Consider the following 19,281-nt stretch of genomic DNA (forward strand, 5'->3'; position numbering starts at 1 on the left):
TGTTACGTCATCATCTGCGCATGTGCACATACTGCCACATCATCCTACAGAAACTGGGAGGGTTTTCCTTTTATTTGGTGCAGATTTCACATTTCTATCGTCTTTTGTTGCTTTCCTGTGATCGGTCAAAAGTGCACGATGACTTTATGGACACACTGTATTTGCCTCAAGATAAGAGATACACTTGGGAAGATATGAGGTAACCACAGAAACATGTGCCCAGCAGAGCTTGGATGCAGAGACAGACCATCTAATCTTTAGAAAATGTCTTTCTTTAATTGTCCAAATTTAAAGAAATCAGAGTTTAGAATATTACTTGGGTGTTTTTCTTTAAGGAAAAGCATCTACTATACCAACTATCTAGGTAGCAACTAGGAACTACACTGAAGTACTTGTCAAGAATTTGGAAATAGGGAAACAAGCCTGTCTACTGAGAGCTGAATTCTAAAGTCAACGTCTCAGGAAGAAGAACAACAATATATAAAAAGTCTTCTTAATAAAAAGGCAGAACGAAGCAGAGAAAGGACAGAGCCAATCACGGGCAGTGTTTCTGCAGGGCTCTGCTGAGACGGCCTCGGTCCTGTGAGCATTAGGATCACTAGTACGGAGTTGGATGATCTGACTTCCACATGTCCGCTTCTGAGCACAAGAAGCCTTCTGATCTTAATCTAGCTTCTAGGCAGAGCCTGCCCATATCAGTGAAAGAATATCAAGTCACCTGGTTAAGGAAATTATAAGTTGATTTCACTGGCTTCCTGTGACGCCACCCTTACCTGGGTGGCCATAGACAACTAGATAAGATAACTCAAATCCAGCTCCTATTTCCCCACCTTTCTTAGGTATCTAAAGTAAGTCTCTTGGGTTAGTAAGGGTCAGTATTTAGAGCCTGCTTACATTTTGGTTTACACATGATTTGGTTTCTGAGCTTATAAAGCTGAAGAGTCCAGCTTCCTAGGTCTAGAAAGACCTCTAACTTTGTATGCCATAAGAAACAGGGAAGTCATACCCATGAGGATGGCTGTCATCAAAAACAGAAAATAATGGCCCTGGCCTATTGGCTCAGCAGTAAAGCATCAGCCTGGCATGTGGAAGTCTCAGGTTTGATTCCTAGCCAGAACACACAGGAGAAACACCCATCTGCTTCCCCACCCTTCCCTCTCTTCTTTCACTCTCTCTCTTTCCCTCCCACAGCCAAGGCTTCACAGAGCAAAGCTGGCCCGGGCACTGAGAATGGTTCCAAGGCCTCCACCTCAGGTGCTAGAATGGCTTCAGTTGCAACAGAGCAATGCCCCAGATGAGCAGAGCAGAGCATCGCCTCCTAGTGGGCATGTTGGGTGGATCCTGGTCGGTGAATGTTGGAGTCTCTCTGCCTCCCAACTTCTCACTTCAGAAAAAAAACACAACAACAACTAGGAAATAACAAGTGATGGTGAGGATGTGGAGAAACTTAATACTTGTGCATTATTTGTGGGATTGTAAAATGGTGCAGCCAGTGTAGAAAACAGTAGGATGGTTCCTCAAAGACGTTAACACAGAATTACTGTATGACCCAGCAATTCCACTTCTGGGTATAGACAAAAAGAACTGAAAGCAGGGGCTTGAACACTCACGTTCACAGCAGCACTAGTCACAATAGCCAAAGGTGGAAACAACTCAAATGTCCATTGTGGAGAACTAGATAACAAAATGTGGTATGTACATATATGGAATGTTAGCCTTTAAAAGGAAGGAAATTCTGATATATGCTATAATATGGATGAGCTTCAATAACATTATGCTAAGTGAAATAAACCAGATGCAAAAAACATGATTCTACCTACACGAGGCACCTAGAATAGTTGAATTCATAGAGATTGAAAATAGAGTAGCGGTTACCAGAGGCTTGAAGGAGGGGAGGGGGAATGGGGAGCTATTGTTTAAACAGGTACAGAGTTTCAGTTTGGGACGACAAAAAAGTTCTGGGGATGGACAGTGGCGATGGTTGCACAACAATGCAAATATATTCAATGCCGCTGACTATACATGTAAAAATGGTAGATTTTATGAAATATGTGTATGTGTGTGTATGTATTTTTTTACCACAACTTTTTAAAAAGCTATAGAAAAACGTAAATGGTAGAATCTAGGTGATGGGTATATGGATGTGTTTACTGTAAAATCTTGTAATGTTGCTGTATTTAAATTTTTCTATAATAAAATGTTAGGGAGAAACCCTGATATATCAGCTTGTCTTTCCTGGGCAACTCCTTTCTTCCTTACAAACACCTTTTGAAAGTAACCAACAATCAAATTTTCATTAAAAATATTTATCGGCCCTGGCCGGTTGGCTCAGCGGTAGAGCGTCGGCCTGGCGTGCGGGGGACCCGGGTTCGATTCCCGGCCAGGGCACAGAGGAGAAGCGCCCATTTGCTTCTCCATTCCCCCCCCCCTCCTTCCTCTCTGTCTCTCTCCTCCCCTCCCGCAGCCAAGGCTCCATTGGAGCAAAGATGGCCCGGGCGCTGGGGATGGCTCCTTGGCCTCTGCCCCAGGCGCTAGAGTGGCTCTGGTCGCGACAGAGCGACACCCCGGAGGGGCAGAGCATCGCCCCCTGGTGGGCGGAGCATCGCCCCTGGTGGGCGTGCCGGGTGGATCCCGGTCGGGCGCATGCGGGAGTCTGTCTGACTGTCTCTTCCCGTTTCCAGCTTCAGAAAAATACAAAAAAAAAAAAAAAATAAAAATAAATAAATAAATAAATAAAAAAATAAAAATATTTATCGGCCCTGGCCGGTTGGCTCAGTGGTAGAGCGTCAGCCTGGCGTGCAGAAGTCCCGGGTTCGATTCCTGGCCAGGGCACACAGGAGAAGCGCCCATCTGCTTCTCCACCCCCCCCTCTCCTTCCTCTCTGTCTCTCTCTTCCCCTCCCGCAGCGAGGCTCCATTGGAGCAAAGATGGCCCGGGCGCTGGGGATGGCTCCTTGGCCTCTGCCCCAGGCGCTAGAGTGGCTCTGGTCACAACAGAGCGATGCCCCGGAGGGGCAGAGCATTGCCCCCTGGTGGGCAGAGCGTCGCCCCCTGGTGGGTGTGCCGGGTGGATCCCGGTCGGGCGCATGCGGGAGTCTGTCTGACTGTCTCTCCCCGTTTCCAGCTTCAGAAAAATACAAAAAAAAAAAAAAGTGAAAAATATTAATCACTTGGCCCAAACTTCACTTTAGAATACTTAGGTTTTTTAATAAGATGAAGTGTGAAAATTAAAAGCCAAAAGAACCAATAGTGAGAAGTCATAGGACATAATTTTTTTTTCTTTTTTGAGAGAAAGAGAGTAAGAGAGAGGGGAAGGGTGAAAGGCGAAGGAGGAGAGAGAGGGAGGGAGGGAGAGAGGGAGAGGGAGAGGGAGAGGGAGAGGGAGAGGGAGAGGGAGAGGGAGAGGGAGAGGGAGAGGGAGAGGGAGAGGGAGAGGGAGAGGGAGAGGGAGAGGGAGAGGGAGAGGGAGAGGGAGAGGGAGAGGGAGAGGGGGAGAGAGAGAGAGAGAGAGATGAAGCATCAGCTCATCCTTTCACTTAGTTGTGCCACTGATCGCTTACCACATGTGTCCTGACCGGGGTTCACACCAGCAACCTCGGTGCTCCAGGATAACATTCTATCCACTGTGCCATGGGCCAGGGCAGGACATCAATTTTTTTAGTTGAGTGTCCTGAACCAATATATATTATCTAAGATTACACTAAATTATATTTAGGCTGATGTGCCCCCCTCCACACTACTACCAACCAGGGCAAGTGATCTGGAATTCATCCTAAGATCACCATATTACCCTATATATTATAGTAGGGCAAGCACAGAAATATCAGGACCGTGACATAAGCCAAGAGAAGTCACAGCTCACTGATCTAATATTCAATGGAGTAAGTTAGCAGTAGTTTACCTAGAACTGTACCTAACTATCCCTAGATAATGATAAGCTATCGACTCTTGCATATTTATAATAACGGCCCCTATACATTTATTTTGCATCAAGTCTGGTTAAAAAAATATATGTTTTACTTTGAAATAATTTACTTACAAAAATGTGGCAAAAGTAGTATAAAGAGATGAATACCGAAGTCCCTCTATCTGATGTTAACATCTTATATAACCAGATTTTTTACGTTTTTTTTTTAAAAAGCTGGAGATTATTTTTCCCTTGTAGTTACAACTATTCCTCCTATACTGGCTAGCAAAAGGAAGGAGCCACTACAGACAACTACATTTCAACCAAGGAATCATGACATTTAAGATGTAAATATATGAACTGATTCAGATAACAAAACCAACATTTACTGAACTCTTACTATAAGCCAAGTACTTCTTGAAATTTTTTACAGTAATAGACTAATTCATTTAGTTATCATTACAATCCTATAAAATAGACTACTTTTTTTTTTAATCTCTACAAATTGAGGAGGCACAGAGAAGTTACAAAAATCGCCTGAGGTCACACCGCAAGTAAGTGGTAAAGCCAGGATGTGTTACCATTACATATGCTGCCACTCATAAAAGTTATGCTTTTCATTTGCTAATATCTGGCAAATCAAATAAACCTCTATATTTAATATTAATAAAGCAATACACATAAAAGTTACAGGTCTTATGAATGTTATAATATCCACTTTAAGCCCGCATATTTTAACAGTGTAAGTATTTTACCTAAAATGTTGACAACAAAAGAGCCTCTGCCTTCCACATTCAATAAATCTTTTTAGATATACTGATGCCTTTGAATAATTTCTAAGACCAGTAATTGCAAGTGATAACTCTCAGATTGCCTTTGCATCAAATTAAATCTACTTGACAGCAGTTTTTCTGCTAAGTAACCTGTAACTGTTTGAGGATTTTTTTATTTGAATTGTATCTGTGGGTAGCAGGTATTTAAAGAGGTTTTGAAAAACTGAACAAAAGAAATAGTAAAATAAGTGAGGAATGCTTTAAAACCCCTTTCATCTGTATTTCCTTTGGATTTAAAGCCAGGAGCAATATAATAGTATGAAAGTAAAATAAACAAGGTTATACGAAAAAAATTTTTTGAGAATACAGAAGAAAAAAATACACAGAGCCAAAATCATTTGAGCAATTTCAGTGAAAGCCATCATATTTCAAAGTTTTCACCATATGCCAGCACATGTAACAAATACCTCATGTCTTGGATAAGGGAGACCCTGAGTGTTGGCAACATAACTCCCGAGTCAGATTTTCTTCTTTCTGGTCCCAGGGCAACTATGTAGAAAAATAGCAGCAAAATATTAGAAAAATAATGGTAAAAAAAAAATCTGTATGGTTCACATTCTATAAATAAATATTTTAAAATTACTTTGATAAGAACACATTTTGACGACCAAAGAAAAGCTCTAATTCTTTTTCTCGAATGTTGCTACTTTATTAATACAGTAAACCATCTATTTTCTTTCTAGTTAATCTGGAGCTGCGTCTGTAAATTTAAAATAAATCATAAAAGCCCACTTAGCAAATCACACAATGTGTACAAATTTTGGCCATAAAGGCCAGTCATTTTCTGAAGTTATTCATTCTAATTAAACTGGATAATTATATGAAAGCGATGTCTGTAAACTAAGCTGTGAGCATGCAAATTATTTCTGGGCTTATGAATTGCAATCACACAATTTCCCTATATAGCAAGACTTCAAATAGTGCTGTTTCTTTATAATACTGAGGAGATGGCCCAAGGAACCTAACTCTTGTTTACATCAACTAGACTGTGGTAAAACTGGTTTCATTATATGTCGCTTCACTTCAAGACACAGAACCTAGCAACAACAGTAAGTGAGGATTTACTATATACTCTGAGAGTGCTTAAAAAGGAAAATCTATTTGGGCCCTCTAGTCTGGTAAGTTTCTATTTTAAAGTTCAGAATCCAAGTTATAGTATGTGTAGCATGCAAAATCTAAACGAACATTTAGAAGTGTACTGTCCATAAGTCTCGTATGAAATCTGAACAGCTAACATTTACAAAAGGAAAGATTTTTCTCTTATATACCAATAGCTAAAGTAACTGATTATTTGATAATGTATTGTAGCTGAAGTGCTCAGTCTCACTTTCAGCGAGACGCTGAGGAGTTTCATACTCTTCCTTTATTTCCATTTTACCATTTGTTATTGAAAACAAAATTGCAACACCACGCTTAGCAAATACAATAAACCACATGGGTTTGAACTGAACACGTTCACTTATATGCGGATTTTTCAAAAATTATATTGGAAAAATTTTTGGAAATTTTCTTGTTACTATGAAACAATAGTATTGATGACACTAGGGCACCATAAAGCAGTCATATTATTGCTTCTTTGTTATCAATGCATGAATTGTTATATCTGCAAATAAATGTGAACTTAGTTTTCACATTAATCTTTTCACTTTTGATGTCTAGTGTTAGTAATATGTATAACATCGACAGTGCTTTATATCATATAATACAATATTGGTGGAGGTACTGACAGATGAGTTGTGTTGTAAACAGATGACAAACTAAACTTAATGTATCATAAATACAGGACAGTATCGTAAATTTATTTATTTATTTATTTATTTATTTTTTGTATTTTTCTGAAGTTGGAAATGGGGAGGCAGTCAGACAGACTCCTGCATGTGCCTGACCAGGATCCACTGGCATGCCCACCAGGGGGCGATGCTCAGCCCATCTGGGGTGTTGCTCTGTTGCAACCAGAGCCATTCTAGCACCTGAGGCAGAGGCCATACAGCCATCCTCAGCGCCTGGGCCAACTTTGCTCCAATGGAGCCTTGGGAGGGGAAGAGAGAGACAGAGATGAAGGAGAGGAGGAGGGGTGAAGAAGCAGATGGGCACTTCTCCTGTGTGCCCTGGCTGGGAATCGAACCCGGGACTCCTCCACGCCAAGCTGACGCACTACCACTGAGCCAACCGGCCAGGGCATAAATTTATTTTCTTTACAAAAAATTTTTGTTTATTTTTATATAAAGAGAGATATTAACATCAATTTTGTTGTTCCATGTATTTATTCACTGCTGATTTTACATGTGCCCTGACAGGGAATCAAACCTGCAATCTTGGTGTATCCAAATGACGCTCTAACCAACTGAGCTACCTGGCCAAAGCTTATTTTCTCTTCTTTATTATTTTCTTAATAACATTCTTTTCTCTAGCTTACTTTATTGTAAGAATATGATATATAATACATATAACACACAAAATATATGTTAACTAAATCCTTTTGTTACTGGTAAAGCTTCTGGTCAACACTAGGCTGTTTATTAGTATTTAAGTTTTGGGGGAGTCAAGTTATATGTGGATTTTTGACTACAGGGGAGATTAGTGCCCCTAACCCCTATGTTGTTCAAGGGACAATTGTATGTATATCATAAAAATGAGAATTTAGGATGTTGGTTTTGCTGTATATTAAAACTGTATTTTCTGTTTTCAGATCCATCCTATTTTGGGGGGCTAGGACATAATGTCGGAACCCAAATCTATCTGAAGCTTGCACTGAAGTAAGACAGACAGGGACACGTTGTCCGGGATCCATGAGTTTTGGCACTTGGTGGAAGAGGCTGGGCTCACACTTGGCAGGTACAAATGACTCCTGATGTGGCTGCCATGGCAAAGAAAATGTGGCCAGACCAACCTAATGGCCCTTTGGGGAGGGAGTTTTCAGTAGGTTGTTGAAAACACTGGTTCATCCGATACCCAGGAGGTAAAAGACACTGAGGAAATTGTTCCAAAGGCTGTGCTGTGTTAGTCTTCCTGTCTGAGGCCATCAAGCACGTTAAGTGTGTTATTAATCAAAGTACATCTCTCTTCTTGCAAACAAAGCAAAATACACTCCAGATGATCGCAGCATGAAAGAGGGCCACATGAGTGGGAAGAAGCAGGTTGAAAATAGGAAAAAAAAGAAAAGATCATGAGGCAGGAGGAAGGAGCTGAAACCACAATCAGCAAGGTGGCCAGAGGGAGACATGACACCAAGGAGAAATCATGCCCCTGGGGGCAGAGAACAAGTGACAGACTTAGTGATAGTGGAGTTGGGACACTTAGAGAAGCATCTACAGGCCTGAGCATGTTCTGGGAACCATACTTTGGGACCCTATGGTCTGGCCACCCTTTTCTGACCTGTGCTCTTTACACATGCAATGCCCTCTTTCAGATCACCGGTGCAATCTGTTCAAGTCTTCAGTGTGTCTTTCAGCATTCCGTACCTTTCTCCTTGCTTACAGCCCCTTTTCATTTTAGATCAAGAGTAGCACAGCTTAATGGTTAAGAACATGGCTTTTGCCTGACTTGCGGTGGTGCAGTGGTAAAAGCATCGACCTGGAACACTGAGGTCGCCGGTTCAAAACCCCGGGCTTTCCTGGTCAAGGCACATATGGGAGTTGATGCTTTCTGCTCCTCCCTCCCTTTTCTCTCTCTCTCTCTCTCCTCTCTCTAAAATGAAATAAAATCTAAAAAAAAAAAAAAAATCTATAAAAAAAAAAGAACATGGCTTTTCAGACCCTATGGAGAACTGAACTCACTGACTTTGAGTGAATGACCTAAACTCTCTATGGTCTGTTTCCTCATCTGCAAATTGGAAAGAGTAACAGCATCTACCTTATTCAAATAGATGTAAAGCACTTTAAAACAGTGCTGTGTGAAATCATTCCTGGATATTCTCTCTGCCCTAGGTTCCTAGATATCACTTTTCTCAAACAGGACCTTTAAAACTGAACATCTATCATAAACTTACCACTATTTGACATTCCTGTTACTCCTATGCAATGCTTTTTTTTTTTTTTTTTTTTTTTTGGTATTCTTCCGAAGCTGGAAACGGGGAGGCAGTCAGACAGACTCCCGCATGCGCCCGACCGGGATCCACCTGGCACGCACACCAGGGGGTGATGCTCTGCCCATCCGGGGCGTCGCTCTGTCACGACCAGAGCCACTCCAGAGCCTGGGGCAGAGGCCAAGGAGCCATCCCCAGCGCCCGGGCCATCTTTTGCTCCAATGGAGCCTCGGCTGCAGGAGGGGAAGAAAGAGACAGAGAGGAAGGAGAGGGGGAGGGGTGGAGAAGCAGATGGGCGCCTCTCCTGTGTGCCCTGGCTGGGAATCGAACCCGGGACCTCTGCATGCCAGGCCAACGCTCTACCACTGAGCCAACCGGCCAGGGCCATGAAACGCCTCTTGAGGCTAAGTGATAGCCTATTCTTAGAATACTTCAAGGGCCTGGCAGAGCCCCCATACAATATACACACTCAACAAATAGTCATTGAGGAAGATGAGACAATTTAGGGCCAGATGGCAGAACCTTAAAAGACAAGTTAGAGCCTGACCAGGTGTGGTGCAGTGGATAGAGTGTCGGCCTGGGATGCTAAGGACCCAGGTTCAAAACCCCGAGGTCGCTGGCTTGAGCCAGAAGCCACTGGCTCAGCTGGAGACCCTCCAGTCAAGGCGCCTATGAGAAAGCAGTCAATGAACAACTAAGGTGCTACACCAGGATTTGATGCTTCTCATCTCTCTCCCTTCCTGCCTGTCTGCCCCTGTCTGCCTGTCTCTCTTGCTTCCTTAAAAAAAAAAAAAAAAAGACAAGTTAGAAATTTACAGAAATCCTATGGGGGGGGGGTAGGGATTTTGAAAAGAAATTATATGCTCCTGAGTACTTTTTAGTTATTAACTGCAGCAACACTGTGACGGTGTAAAAGAAATGAGAGGTGCATGAGGTTATTCCAAAGGCCAGTGCATGGATGAACTAAGACAGTGGCAACCAGTGAGAACAAAGAGGAGCAGGTGTATTAGCAGAAAACAGGACTTAATAAGGACCAGACATAAAGGGTAAGCAAGACTCAAAGGCCAAAAACATATTAAGTATGTGTATAAAATATCGGAATATATATTATCATATCTAAGTATAACTTTCCTTTAAGTTTTATTATTTTAATTTTTCAGATGAAGAAACTGAGGCTTAAAGAAACCTGCCTGATCGTAGACATTCATTAAAGGGGCAGAGTCATGCCCAGGGGGCTTCTGTTACATTACAGATGACTTTCTAGCTTCTGAGCTTGACTGACAGAAGGATGCCAACACCATTAAACAAGATGGAGAGAGCCTGACAATGACAGGAGGGACAGGGGCTGGAATAATGAGTCTGACTTAGGACATGTTGGGTCTGGGATCCCAGTGGGCCATCAAAAATGGATGTTGAGGAACTAGGGCTAGAGACAGAGATCTGTGAATAATCTGCTAATGGGACAGACAGATGATGACATTGCAGTAGGCAATAGTAGTTACGAGGTCATTAGGCTGGGCCCTAATCCAATGTGACTCATGTCCTTATAAAGAGGAGAAATATGGACACAGAGATAGACATGTGGAGGAAAGGTGATGTGAAGACTCAGAGAATACCATATGCTGGCCATGCAGTTCTTGAGACTATCAGGTATGGGACAGATTCTCCTTTATAACCTTCAGAAGGAAACCACCCCTGCTGACCCCTTGATTTTGGACTTCTAGCCTCCAGAACTGAGAAACAAAACACTTCTGTTGTTTGAGGACCCAGTTTGTGGTACTTTATTACAGAAGCCCAAGGAAACTAATATAGTGATTAGTAACTTTAGAGGGAATACCTTAGAAGCTTGTGAGCAGAGGGCAGATAGGAGTTAAGAAGTGAAGCCATGCTCTGACCAAATAGTTCAGTTGGATAGAACATCATCTTGATGTGCAGAGGTTGCCAGTTCAATCCAAGGTCAGGGCACCTACAGAAACAGACTGACTTTTCTGCCTCTCTCTCTCCCCTTCCTCTCTCTTTAAAATCAGTAAGTAAAATTAAGGCCTTGGCCGATTGGCTCAGCTTTAGAGTGTCGGCCTGGCATGTGGAAGTCTTGGGTTCGATTCCCGGTCAGGGCACAGGAGAAGCGCCCATCTGCTTCTCTACCCTTCCCCCTCTCCCTTCTCTCTATCTCTCTCTTCCCCTTCCACAGCCAAGGCTCCACTGGAGCAAAGTTGGCCTGGGCGCTGAGGATGGTTCCATGGCCTCTGCCTCAGGCACTAGAATGGCTCCAGTTGCAGCGGAACACCCCAGATGGGCTGAGCATTGCCCCCTGGTGGGCATGCCAGATGGATCCTGGTCTTGCACATGCAGGAGTCTGTCTGCTGCCCCTCGCTTCTCACTTTTGGGGGGGGGGGAGATAATAATAATAATAATAAAAATCAATAAGTAAAATTAAAAAGAAATAAAGCCATACATTTAATCTAGAGATCTAAAATCTCAAGTTTCCATGGAGTTGACTCCAGAAGAGAAATTTATAAACTATTTAAATGTGCACCTCTATTACTATTTCTTACTTCAATATACTTAATTGCAACAGGCTACTTACTCCTTCAATAAAACCCGTGGTTTAATCCTCAGCCCCAGGAACTCCCTTTGTGCATGTGCCTGAATCAATGCTGCTGCACAGGCAGCAAGTTTGCAGAGGGCAGAGACTGTGTATTATTTTTACAGAACCATCTACAGTCTATAGGGAGGTAAATAATTAATAGAAAACTTTTGATGAAAATCAGATGATTGAAGAGTGACTCAAAATTCTTGGGCTAGACCCAGAATAACCACTTAAAAGCAGCATTTTCACCCTTTTCTGCATCCGACCCTGGCCCTTGCCAATTCATTTAAAAATCCATTTAAAGTTTAGTGGAAACTTGTCTGAAGATGTAAGGTTTATGAACAACATCTAGTGTAAGCAGGCCAACATTTTTAAAAATAGGAACTTTGGGGTGATATATCAAGAAAAGTCCCCTTTCTTAGGATCTACTGCATTCTGAGATCCTTTCTCTATAACAGGACTTTAAACTCCTATGTGCAGGGACTTTGTTAAAACCTGACTAGGTAAAAATTAAGACTGTCTGAAAGACATGGAGGAAACTTAAATGTTTATTACTAAGTGCAAGAAGCCACTCTGAAAAGGCTACATACTCTATGACCTGGATAAGGCAAAGGATGGAGACGGTAGAAAGGTCAGTGGTTGCCAGGGGTTAAGGGAGAGAAGAAATGAATAGGTAGAGCAGAGGATTTTTAGGGCAGTGGAACTACTCTGAATGATGCTATAATGGTGTCTACTGTCACAATACATTTGTCTAAATTCATAGTTCAACCCCAAGGGAGAAACCTAATGTAAACTATGGACTTTGGGTGATGGTATGTCAATATAGGTTCATTAGTTATAAGAAATGTACCACCTTGGTGGGAGATGCTGATAATGGGGGAGGCTATTCATTGGGGGGCAGAGGGGGGGCATATGGGAAATCTCTGTATCATCTGCTCATTATTGTTGTGAAGCAAAGGCTGCTCTAGTATATAAAGACTACTGAAAAAAAAATTAAGACAGCCTGCAGGGCTAAGACAGGTCTTTTCCATTCTCCTGCAACCCTTACAATGTCTCTGACTCCTGAAGGAGCAGTAATGCTCTAACAGCTAGCCTCATCCTGGCTCAACATTAGTAAGAGCAGTGTTCCAACCCACTGTGAGTCTCTGAGGACTTGCCTTAATGTGAACATGCAGTCTGTTTACTGCCATCAATTAGGAAGCTTAACAGTTGGCAAACAAAAAGCATTTCTTAAAAAACAAAACCAAACAAAACAAACCATCCAGATTTAAAAGCATACAAGTCATGGACTACTTATTTCTATATAGTTAGAACACACTGTTTCTCAGTACTGAAATACTTTATTTTTAAACTCACGTTTTTATATATATTTCTCTGTCATATTTTTAAATCCTAACTTCCTGGGCTGAATCATCAAAAGTGTTAGAGCAATATTTATAAAATCCATCACTCCCAATAGACAATAACTTGATATCAAAAGTTTCATGACTTATATTTATCCCATTAAGGGTCAGTAAAATATTGAGAATACATTCATTTTTGTTTCATTAACCCTTCAACACTTGACAGAGCAGCACAGTGACTACTTGGGGCTTTGACACATTTGGTGCTTCTTAGCCTTGACTTCAGAGTTTTGCTGGCCCCACTGCTGACTGACTGAAGGCCACTGAGAACAGCTGGGTCTCTGGTCACCAGCTCAACCACCCAACATCAGACCAGGCAAAGCCAGGAAGCTGTTGGTAGTGCCGGCAGCTGCTTACTCTAACAGCTGGACGTTCTCACATGCCTCCCTTGGCACAAGAGGCAAAGGCTTCTATCTTCCTGCCTTAATTGAGGTTGGCTTTCCAACATTTCATTCTAAATATGGTTATTGTCCTAGAAATTTATTTTTTCTAATTAGGGTAAGTTATTTTGGTTATGGTCTTATGGGCTGAAAAACTGTATTTTCTGTGAACACAGGTTAAGGGTCAGAGACCACTTCAAAGCATATGCTAATGCATTTTTATTTTTTTCAACAGAAAAAGGGGCAAAGGAGACAGACACTGGAGAATGCTTTTAATCTTGATCTTAGTCTTTATATACACAGTTACATTTTGGGGCATTAGAAACATAACATCCTGTTTAGAGGGGCTCCAGAGCAATGTAGACTGCTCACAAAAATTAGGGGATATTTCAAAATGAGTATGAAATGACAAAAAAAAAGAAGCATTTTATTTTTTTTAATTAAACAAGAACATCAGAAAAGCAAACAAGTCAAAGAAAGTTGTTGGATTACACAAATGAGATGCAAAACCAACTTTTATTTCATTGGTGAAAATGCACTATACAAAAGGCTGAAAGTACTGGAGTATCTGCACATTCCCTGATCCCCTAAATTTTGTGAGCAGTGTAGCGTTAAATTCTTTTTTGTTTCATTGGATACATTTAAAAACCTGTTTCCAACAATAAGCACCACATTTAGGGTAGTATTGTGCTCTAGCAGCAGTGAGGAGAATGGAAATAGAGAGCTTCAATCACATTTGCAAATTTTTATTTCTTAAGCTGTTAGTTCGTTTATGAGTTAAAAAAATCTTTTTACATTTCTGAATGTCTAAAAAAATCCATAATTTTAGAAAATTTTCCCAAATTCAGTGTAAAACATTTTATCTTTACTAGGCTTTCCACTGTTACTTGTACTTTGTGTGAAACAGATGGCTATTTTACATAAAGAAAAACAAGCTTCTTGCTGTGAAAAATACCAGCAGGCGGAACGTCCTAGAACCCTAGGTAACTCTGATTAGCTAAAGAAGTATGACTCTTCTAATATGTGATGTCCTGTTATAAACTGAAGAAGAACTCTGGCTTCTAAAGATTTTGGAGACATAGAGGCATGTTTTTTCTCCTGAAAGGTCAATGATGGTTATAATTCTTTTTTTTTTTTTTTGATGACAGAAAGAGGGACAGACAGGAAGGGAGAGAGATGAGAAGCATCAATTCTTCCTTGTAGCTCCTTAGTTGTTCATTGATTGCTTTCTCATATGTGCCTTGACGGCGGGGGGGGGGGGGAGGGGGGGGGCTGCAGCCGAATAAGTGACCTCTTGCTCAAGCCAGTAGCCTTGGACTCAAGCCAGCAACCCCTTGGGTTTCAAGCCAGCGACCTTTGGGCTCAAACCAGTGACCATGGGGTCATGTCTATGATCCCATGCTCAAGCCAGCAACCCTGCGCTCAAGCTGGTGAGCCTGTGCTCAAGCTGGTGACCTTGGAGTTTTGAATCTGGGTCCTCCACATCTCAGTCCAATGCTCTATCCACTGTGCCACTGCCTAGTCAGGCTAAAACTTTTTTTTTTTTTTTCAGAAAAACATCAGTATATACTTCACCCTATTACTAGTGAGAGTATACGGTAAATCCTCACTTTATTATATTGATAAGTTCTTAGAAAAATGCAACTTAAAGCAAAATAATGTATGACAAAACCCATTTTACCATAGGCTATAAAGAATTAAGTACCCCAAAGTATATTTCTGGTCACAAAAAATATCACCAAACTCCTAAATAAAGATCCAAAACTCCTCTAATATTAAACCCTGAAATAAACGTGGCCATTTCAGAAAGAGTAATAGAAACAAATAAATGGTTTTCCAATCTGCTTATTCTAGCTCAGGGTCTCACTCAGGGCACACTCACACCCACAACCACACTCTCTCATACTGGGGCGATGTAGACACGCCAGTTCACCTCACATGCACCTCTCTGGGGTGTGGGAAGAAACAGGAGTCCCCAGGGTAAACTCCAGACAAACAGTGGCCACGGCCAGCCAGGGACTGATATTTTTCCTTCACTTACGTTATAATGAAACAACACTGAATGAAACATTAATTGAGAACCTGCTATCCTGTAGGTATGATCCTTTATGTATGTATGATTCACATGTTATCTGACTTGCTCAACATTACAGACTTGGCATAGCTACCATTATTTTTCCTGTCTTGTGAACGAGGAAGCTGAAGATCAGAAAGGTCAAGTGACTTTTCCCAGGTCTCACAACTACATAGTAAACAATATCGCTCCTTCTACTTTACCCCACTGCTGACAGATGTGGTACATTTCAGCTGGAGACAGACAGGCAGAGACAAAGCTATACGGTATTGATTCTTCACGTGGTCCAGGGCTGCCGCTTTTATAGAAACAATCAAACCAACGAACTCTCACCTGGCGATTCTGCAAGGTGCTCTTGTTTCTCTTCTCTGTCCTGAAACTGAATTAGATGTGACCACAAAGCTGACTTCCCCTGCAAGTACAAGGTATGTAAAATTTACCATTTTATCATTAATAATTCATCAAAAAATAATTTCTGATCAAAACCATTCACATTGGAATGGCCATTTTGAAGTCTGGAGAACCAAGCTCCTCCATTCCTGGCTGGGAGACATTCTGAGCCTGTCCCTCTATGTGTCACGAGGGTCATTCTCACTGAGAAGACTGGCAACAGCCTGGAACGACACCTACTCAGCAAGAGGCCAGGAGCAGAGGCACACAGATTTCTAACTCCGGCCTGACTGTTACTGGGCTGGATGTATTGAGGCCAGACCACACCAGACACAGTAACAATCACAGAATCAAAATGCTCTAGCCGCTCAGGATGTGCTGGTGGACATCCACATGCAAAATGTTTGAATATACGGAATGCCAACGAGGAAAGAAAACTGGGGCAAGAGGAGAAAGAGAAAAGGGAAAGAAGAACGAAATCACCCAAAAGAAAAGCAGACTAGAGAGAAAAAAAGAAGAAAAAACCATTTTAGTTGTTCCACCCTAAATAACTCGACAACTTAAAGTGATAAAGAACTGTTAATTCTGGCTAACAGACTTCTTGCTGTACAGTGATGAAAGCGGACGCTCAGTGGATCGACAGGGGACACAGCCTCTGCAGTGAACGTGCTGTTTCATCCTTTCCTGTTTACCAAGAAAGAGCCCCAAACTGCCTCCTAATCATGGGTTTTCTTTTCTTTTTCTGGAATTAAAATGCCTATGGTGCATTTTCTAGTCATCCTGTGACAAAGAAACACACCTTTTATTTTTATGATACCCTTTTCCTTGTTCCACGTCCTAACAGGGCTCCTCCCCGGCCATGCCTCCAGGGCCTGCCGAGACCTCACCTGCTTGACCTGCAGGCCGTGGCTCCATATCCTCTCCAGCAGGTCGCAGAGGCTGGCGATCAGGGTGTTCTCCTCCAGGCCCGTTATGTTTGCTTCTCCGTGGCCCAGCTCCACGGCTTCATGGCCCATCTTCTCCACCAACATGCGCTTTGTCTGAAAGCATTCCATGTGGCCACAAGCGTTACCCCAGCAGCGGAGCCAAGCCCAACAAGTCCACTACTGGATCAGGAGACCTGGGTTTCCTGCATTGTATTTCTAATTGCAGACTTTTAGTCACCTTGGAGAACATGCCTTAATCTGTAGTCAACTAACTGGAATAACATCATATATACTTATACTATTTTGTCAGAGAAAGTCACTGAAGAGACATTATGATACTGATTTAAAGTATTCTCATGTAAATGTTTATGTATGACAATTTTCAGCCATACTGAGGATTACACCAGACCTAGAAACGGGCTGTCATTTCTGAAGCCCCGCTGCCGGCATCTGCGCATACCGAAGACACCGCACTTCGCTTTACTGCACGAGGGCAGAAACCACAATACAAACCAGCAGCTCTCGTTTTTTAAAGAACTCTATAATCTGTGAGTGAACCTGGTCTCTTTTTTTCTTCCTTCTTTCCTCTTTTATTTGTTATCTTCTCATGAGTATGCACCAAAAAATGGAAAGGAAATAGAAATCAGTTTCAGGTAAGTTAACTTACAGCAGTCTTCACTGCTGTTATAATAAAATGTAAAGTAAGAGAGAATTTAGTTTCTTGGCAGGATCTTGTCTGTCTGATTCAGCACTGTCATGGGCATTTACTGAACTCACGGATCAGGTCCTCGAGAAATGACTGTCAAATAAATGAATAAAATTTTTAACTAAAACGATGCTTTGAGGTGTGTCAATCTGTATTGCCACCTCTGACAAACATAGATATGAGAGAGGAGACTAGTGTGTAACACATACACAAACCGACAACACAGCTGAGATCTTCCTTACGGGCATCCTTACACACGTACGGGCACGGACAAAGTCCCACACAGAGGCACATTCAGACACACACACAAAATGTGTTGCCTTTCGCATAAGATGACAACATCCCTGACACAACTTCTGGCTGGCTCAGTCTCTGCTTGAGTTGGACAGGAAGACAGGAGTGGCCGAAAAGGTGACAAGAACTGTGCAGGGCTCCCATGTCCCCGATTCTGGAGTGACGAAGAACCCGTGGAGGTGCAGGACCTCAGTAGGGAGCACATGAGGTTTAGGCCCCTCAGGTAAAAGCTGTAATACCAATTTTCCTTTAGGGAAGCTACAGGCTCCAATGGGGGCTCACTCTGCTCATGTTAGCCACACACGGAGTGAATATGAACATACCCTGTCTCCGCACGTCCGTGAGCAATACGTACCTTCATTCTACATTCCTTTAATAAGCCTTCTACAAACTTCCAGTTGGTCTGTGCGATCACTGCAGGAGAGAGGTCTGACAATTTGGGTTGCCTTAGGTTTTTTCCTAAACTTCGTGCCTCTTGCATATATTTCTGAAAATTAAAGAGTGTTTTTAGTGCATAAACATCAGCTATTCTTCTGACTTACTGACCTTAAGTAAACAAACAAGTGCAGGAACAACATAAGTAGATATGTGCAATGGCAATTCAAGTCTTCTGTGCCAAAGGGCAGAGGACATTCACACTCCCCCATTCACCCCTGTGAAGACACCGGTGACAGAAATCCCATCAGGTTAAAACTCATTCAAAATGAGATGGAATTTCACCTAGTTTAGTCTTTTTATTGGGAAGACCCAAGGGTGTGATTAGTCAGGATCATGGTTGGACTGAAAAAAATCTGATGTCTGGATCACAAATCCCAGGTTCTGCAGGAACCCGGTGATCCTCAGACCACTGGTTCCTTCCACACGTCTCCCACAGATCAAGAGTCTCAACACACTCCTAGCCTCTTGGACATGGCTTCCAACCCAACCCTTTCCTCTAGTCAAGTCATAACAGTAAAATCAGGAACTCTAGAATTCGGGTGCAACTGATTTTACTACCTCTGATGTATTTGCTTATTCATCAAGTGGGCATAAAACACTCCCACCTACCTCATAAGAAAGGTTCTAGATCGCTCCAGAAAGTACCATGTGCTCCACATGCAGGAGGACTCTTGTTTCTCTGACATGTTCACTACATCCCTCCTCTGCCTTCTTCCACAATCAAGAGAAAGTGGAAACATCACATTACTTGTGATGGCTCAGAGACTGGCATAGAAACCCAGTCTGCTGCTGAGTTCTGGTTAGCAAACTTCCAGGGGAAAAAAAAGTCACTACATGTGATTTGCGTGGGACACCTGCTGTCTCTTTCTATGCCACCTGCAAAAGCTCATCAGGACTGCAGGACAGAATCCCCCAAAGTCCAAGTGTCTTAGGGCTATATTTAGAGAGTAACTACTCTAAATCATATAGTAAAACTAGCAGTTTGTTGGGGGGAGAGAGACTGCAGGCCAGCACATCCTCCCACAGACACATATGTGAAATCTTACTCTCTTACGGGGAGAAGTTAAAATTTTAAGTGAAGATGTGTAAAATCCTTTGCATTCTTTAAATAAAAGAGTTTGTACATTTAATTTGTTTCCCCTCTGGAAGAAAAATAACCTGCTAAATCTGGTACAATTTTTTTTTTTAATCCCACTGATTAGGGAGTCTATTGACCAGTGTTGGGTTTTTTTTTGTTTTTTTTTATTGACCAGTTTTCCTGCTACTTCCCAACCCTCCTGATGAACTGCCACATTAATGAAACAATCTGTTTCTTTT

At 42.0% G+C, this 19,281-nt stretch overlaps 1 protein-coding gene across 5 annotated transcripts in view; it reads right to left on the minus strand.

The window, feature by feature from the left end:
• Nucleotides 1-19,281, minus strand: part of DENND5B (DENN domain containing 5B) — a 200,638-nt gene that overhangs the window by 27,847 nt on the left and 153,510 nt on the right. For all 5 annotated transcript variants that reach the window (XM_066368906.1, XM_066368902.1, XM_066368901.1 and 2 more), the window contains 4 exons: nt 17,882-18,013; nt 16,488-16,640; nt 15,544-15,622; nt 5,147-5,228 (listed from right to left, as the gene is read on the minus strand). In XM_066368906.1, coding sequence (XP_066225003.1) covers nt 5,147-5,228; nt 15,544-15,622; nt 16,488-16,640; nt 17,882-18,013 — 446 coding nt within the window. The remainder of the gene's footprint in view (nt 1-5,146; nt 5,229-15,543; nt 15,623-16,487; nt 16,641-17,881; nt 18,014-19,281) is intronic.

The sequence above is a fragment of the Saccopteryx leptura genome, chromosome 2 (assembly GCF_036850995.1).
Source record: "Saccopteryx leptura isolate mSacLep1 chromosome 2, mSacLep1_pri_phased_curated, whole genome shotgun sequence".
Lineage (NCBI taxonomy): Eukaryota > Metazoa > Chordata > Mammalia > Chiroptera > Emballonuridae > Saccopteryx > Saccopteryx leptura.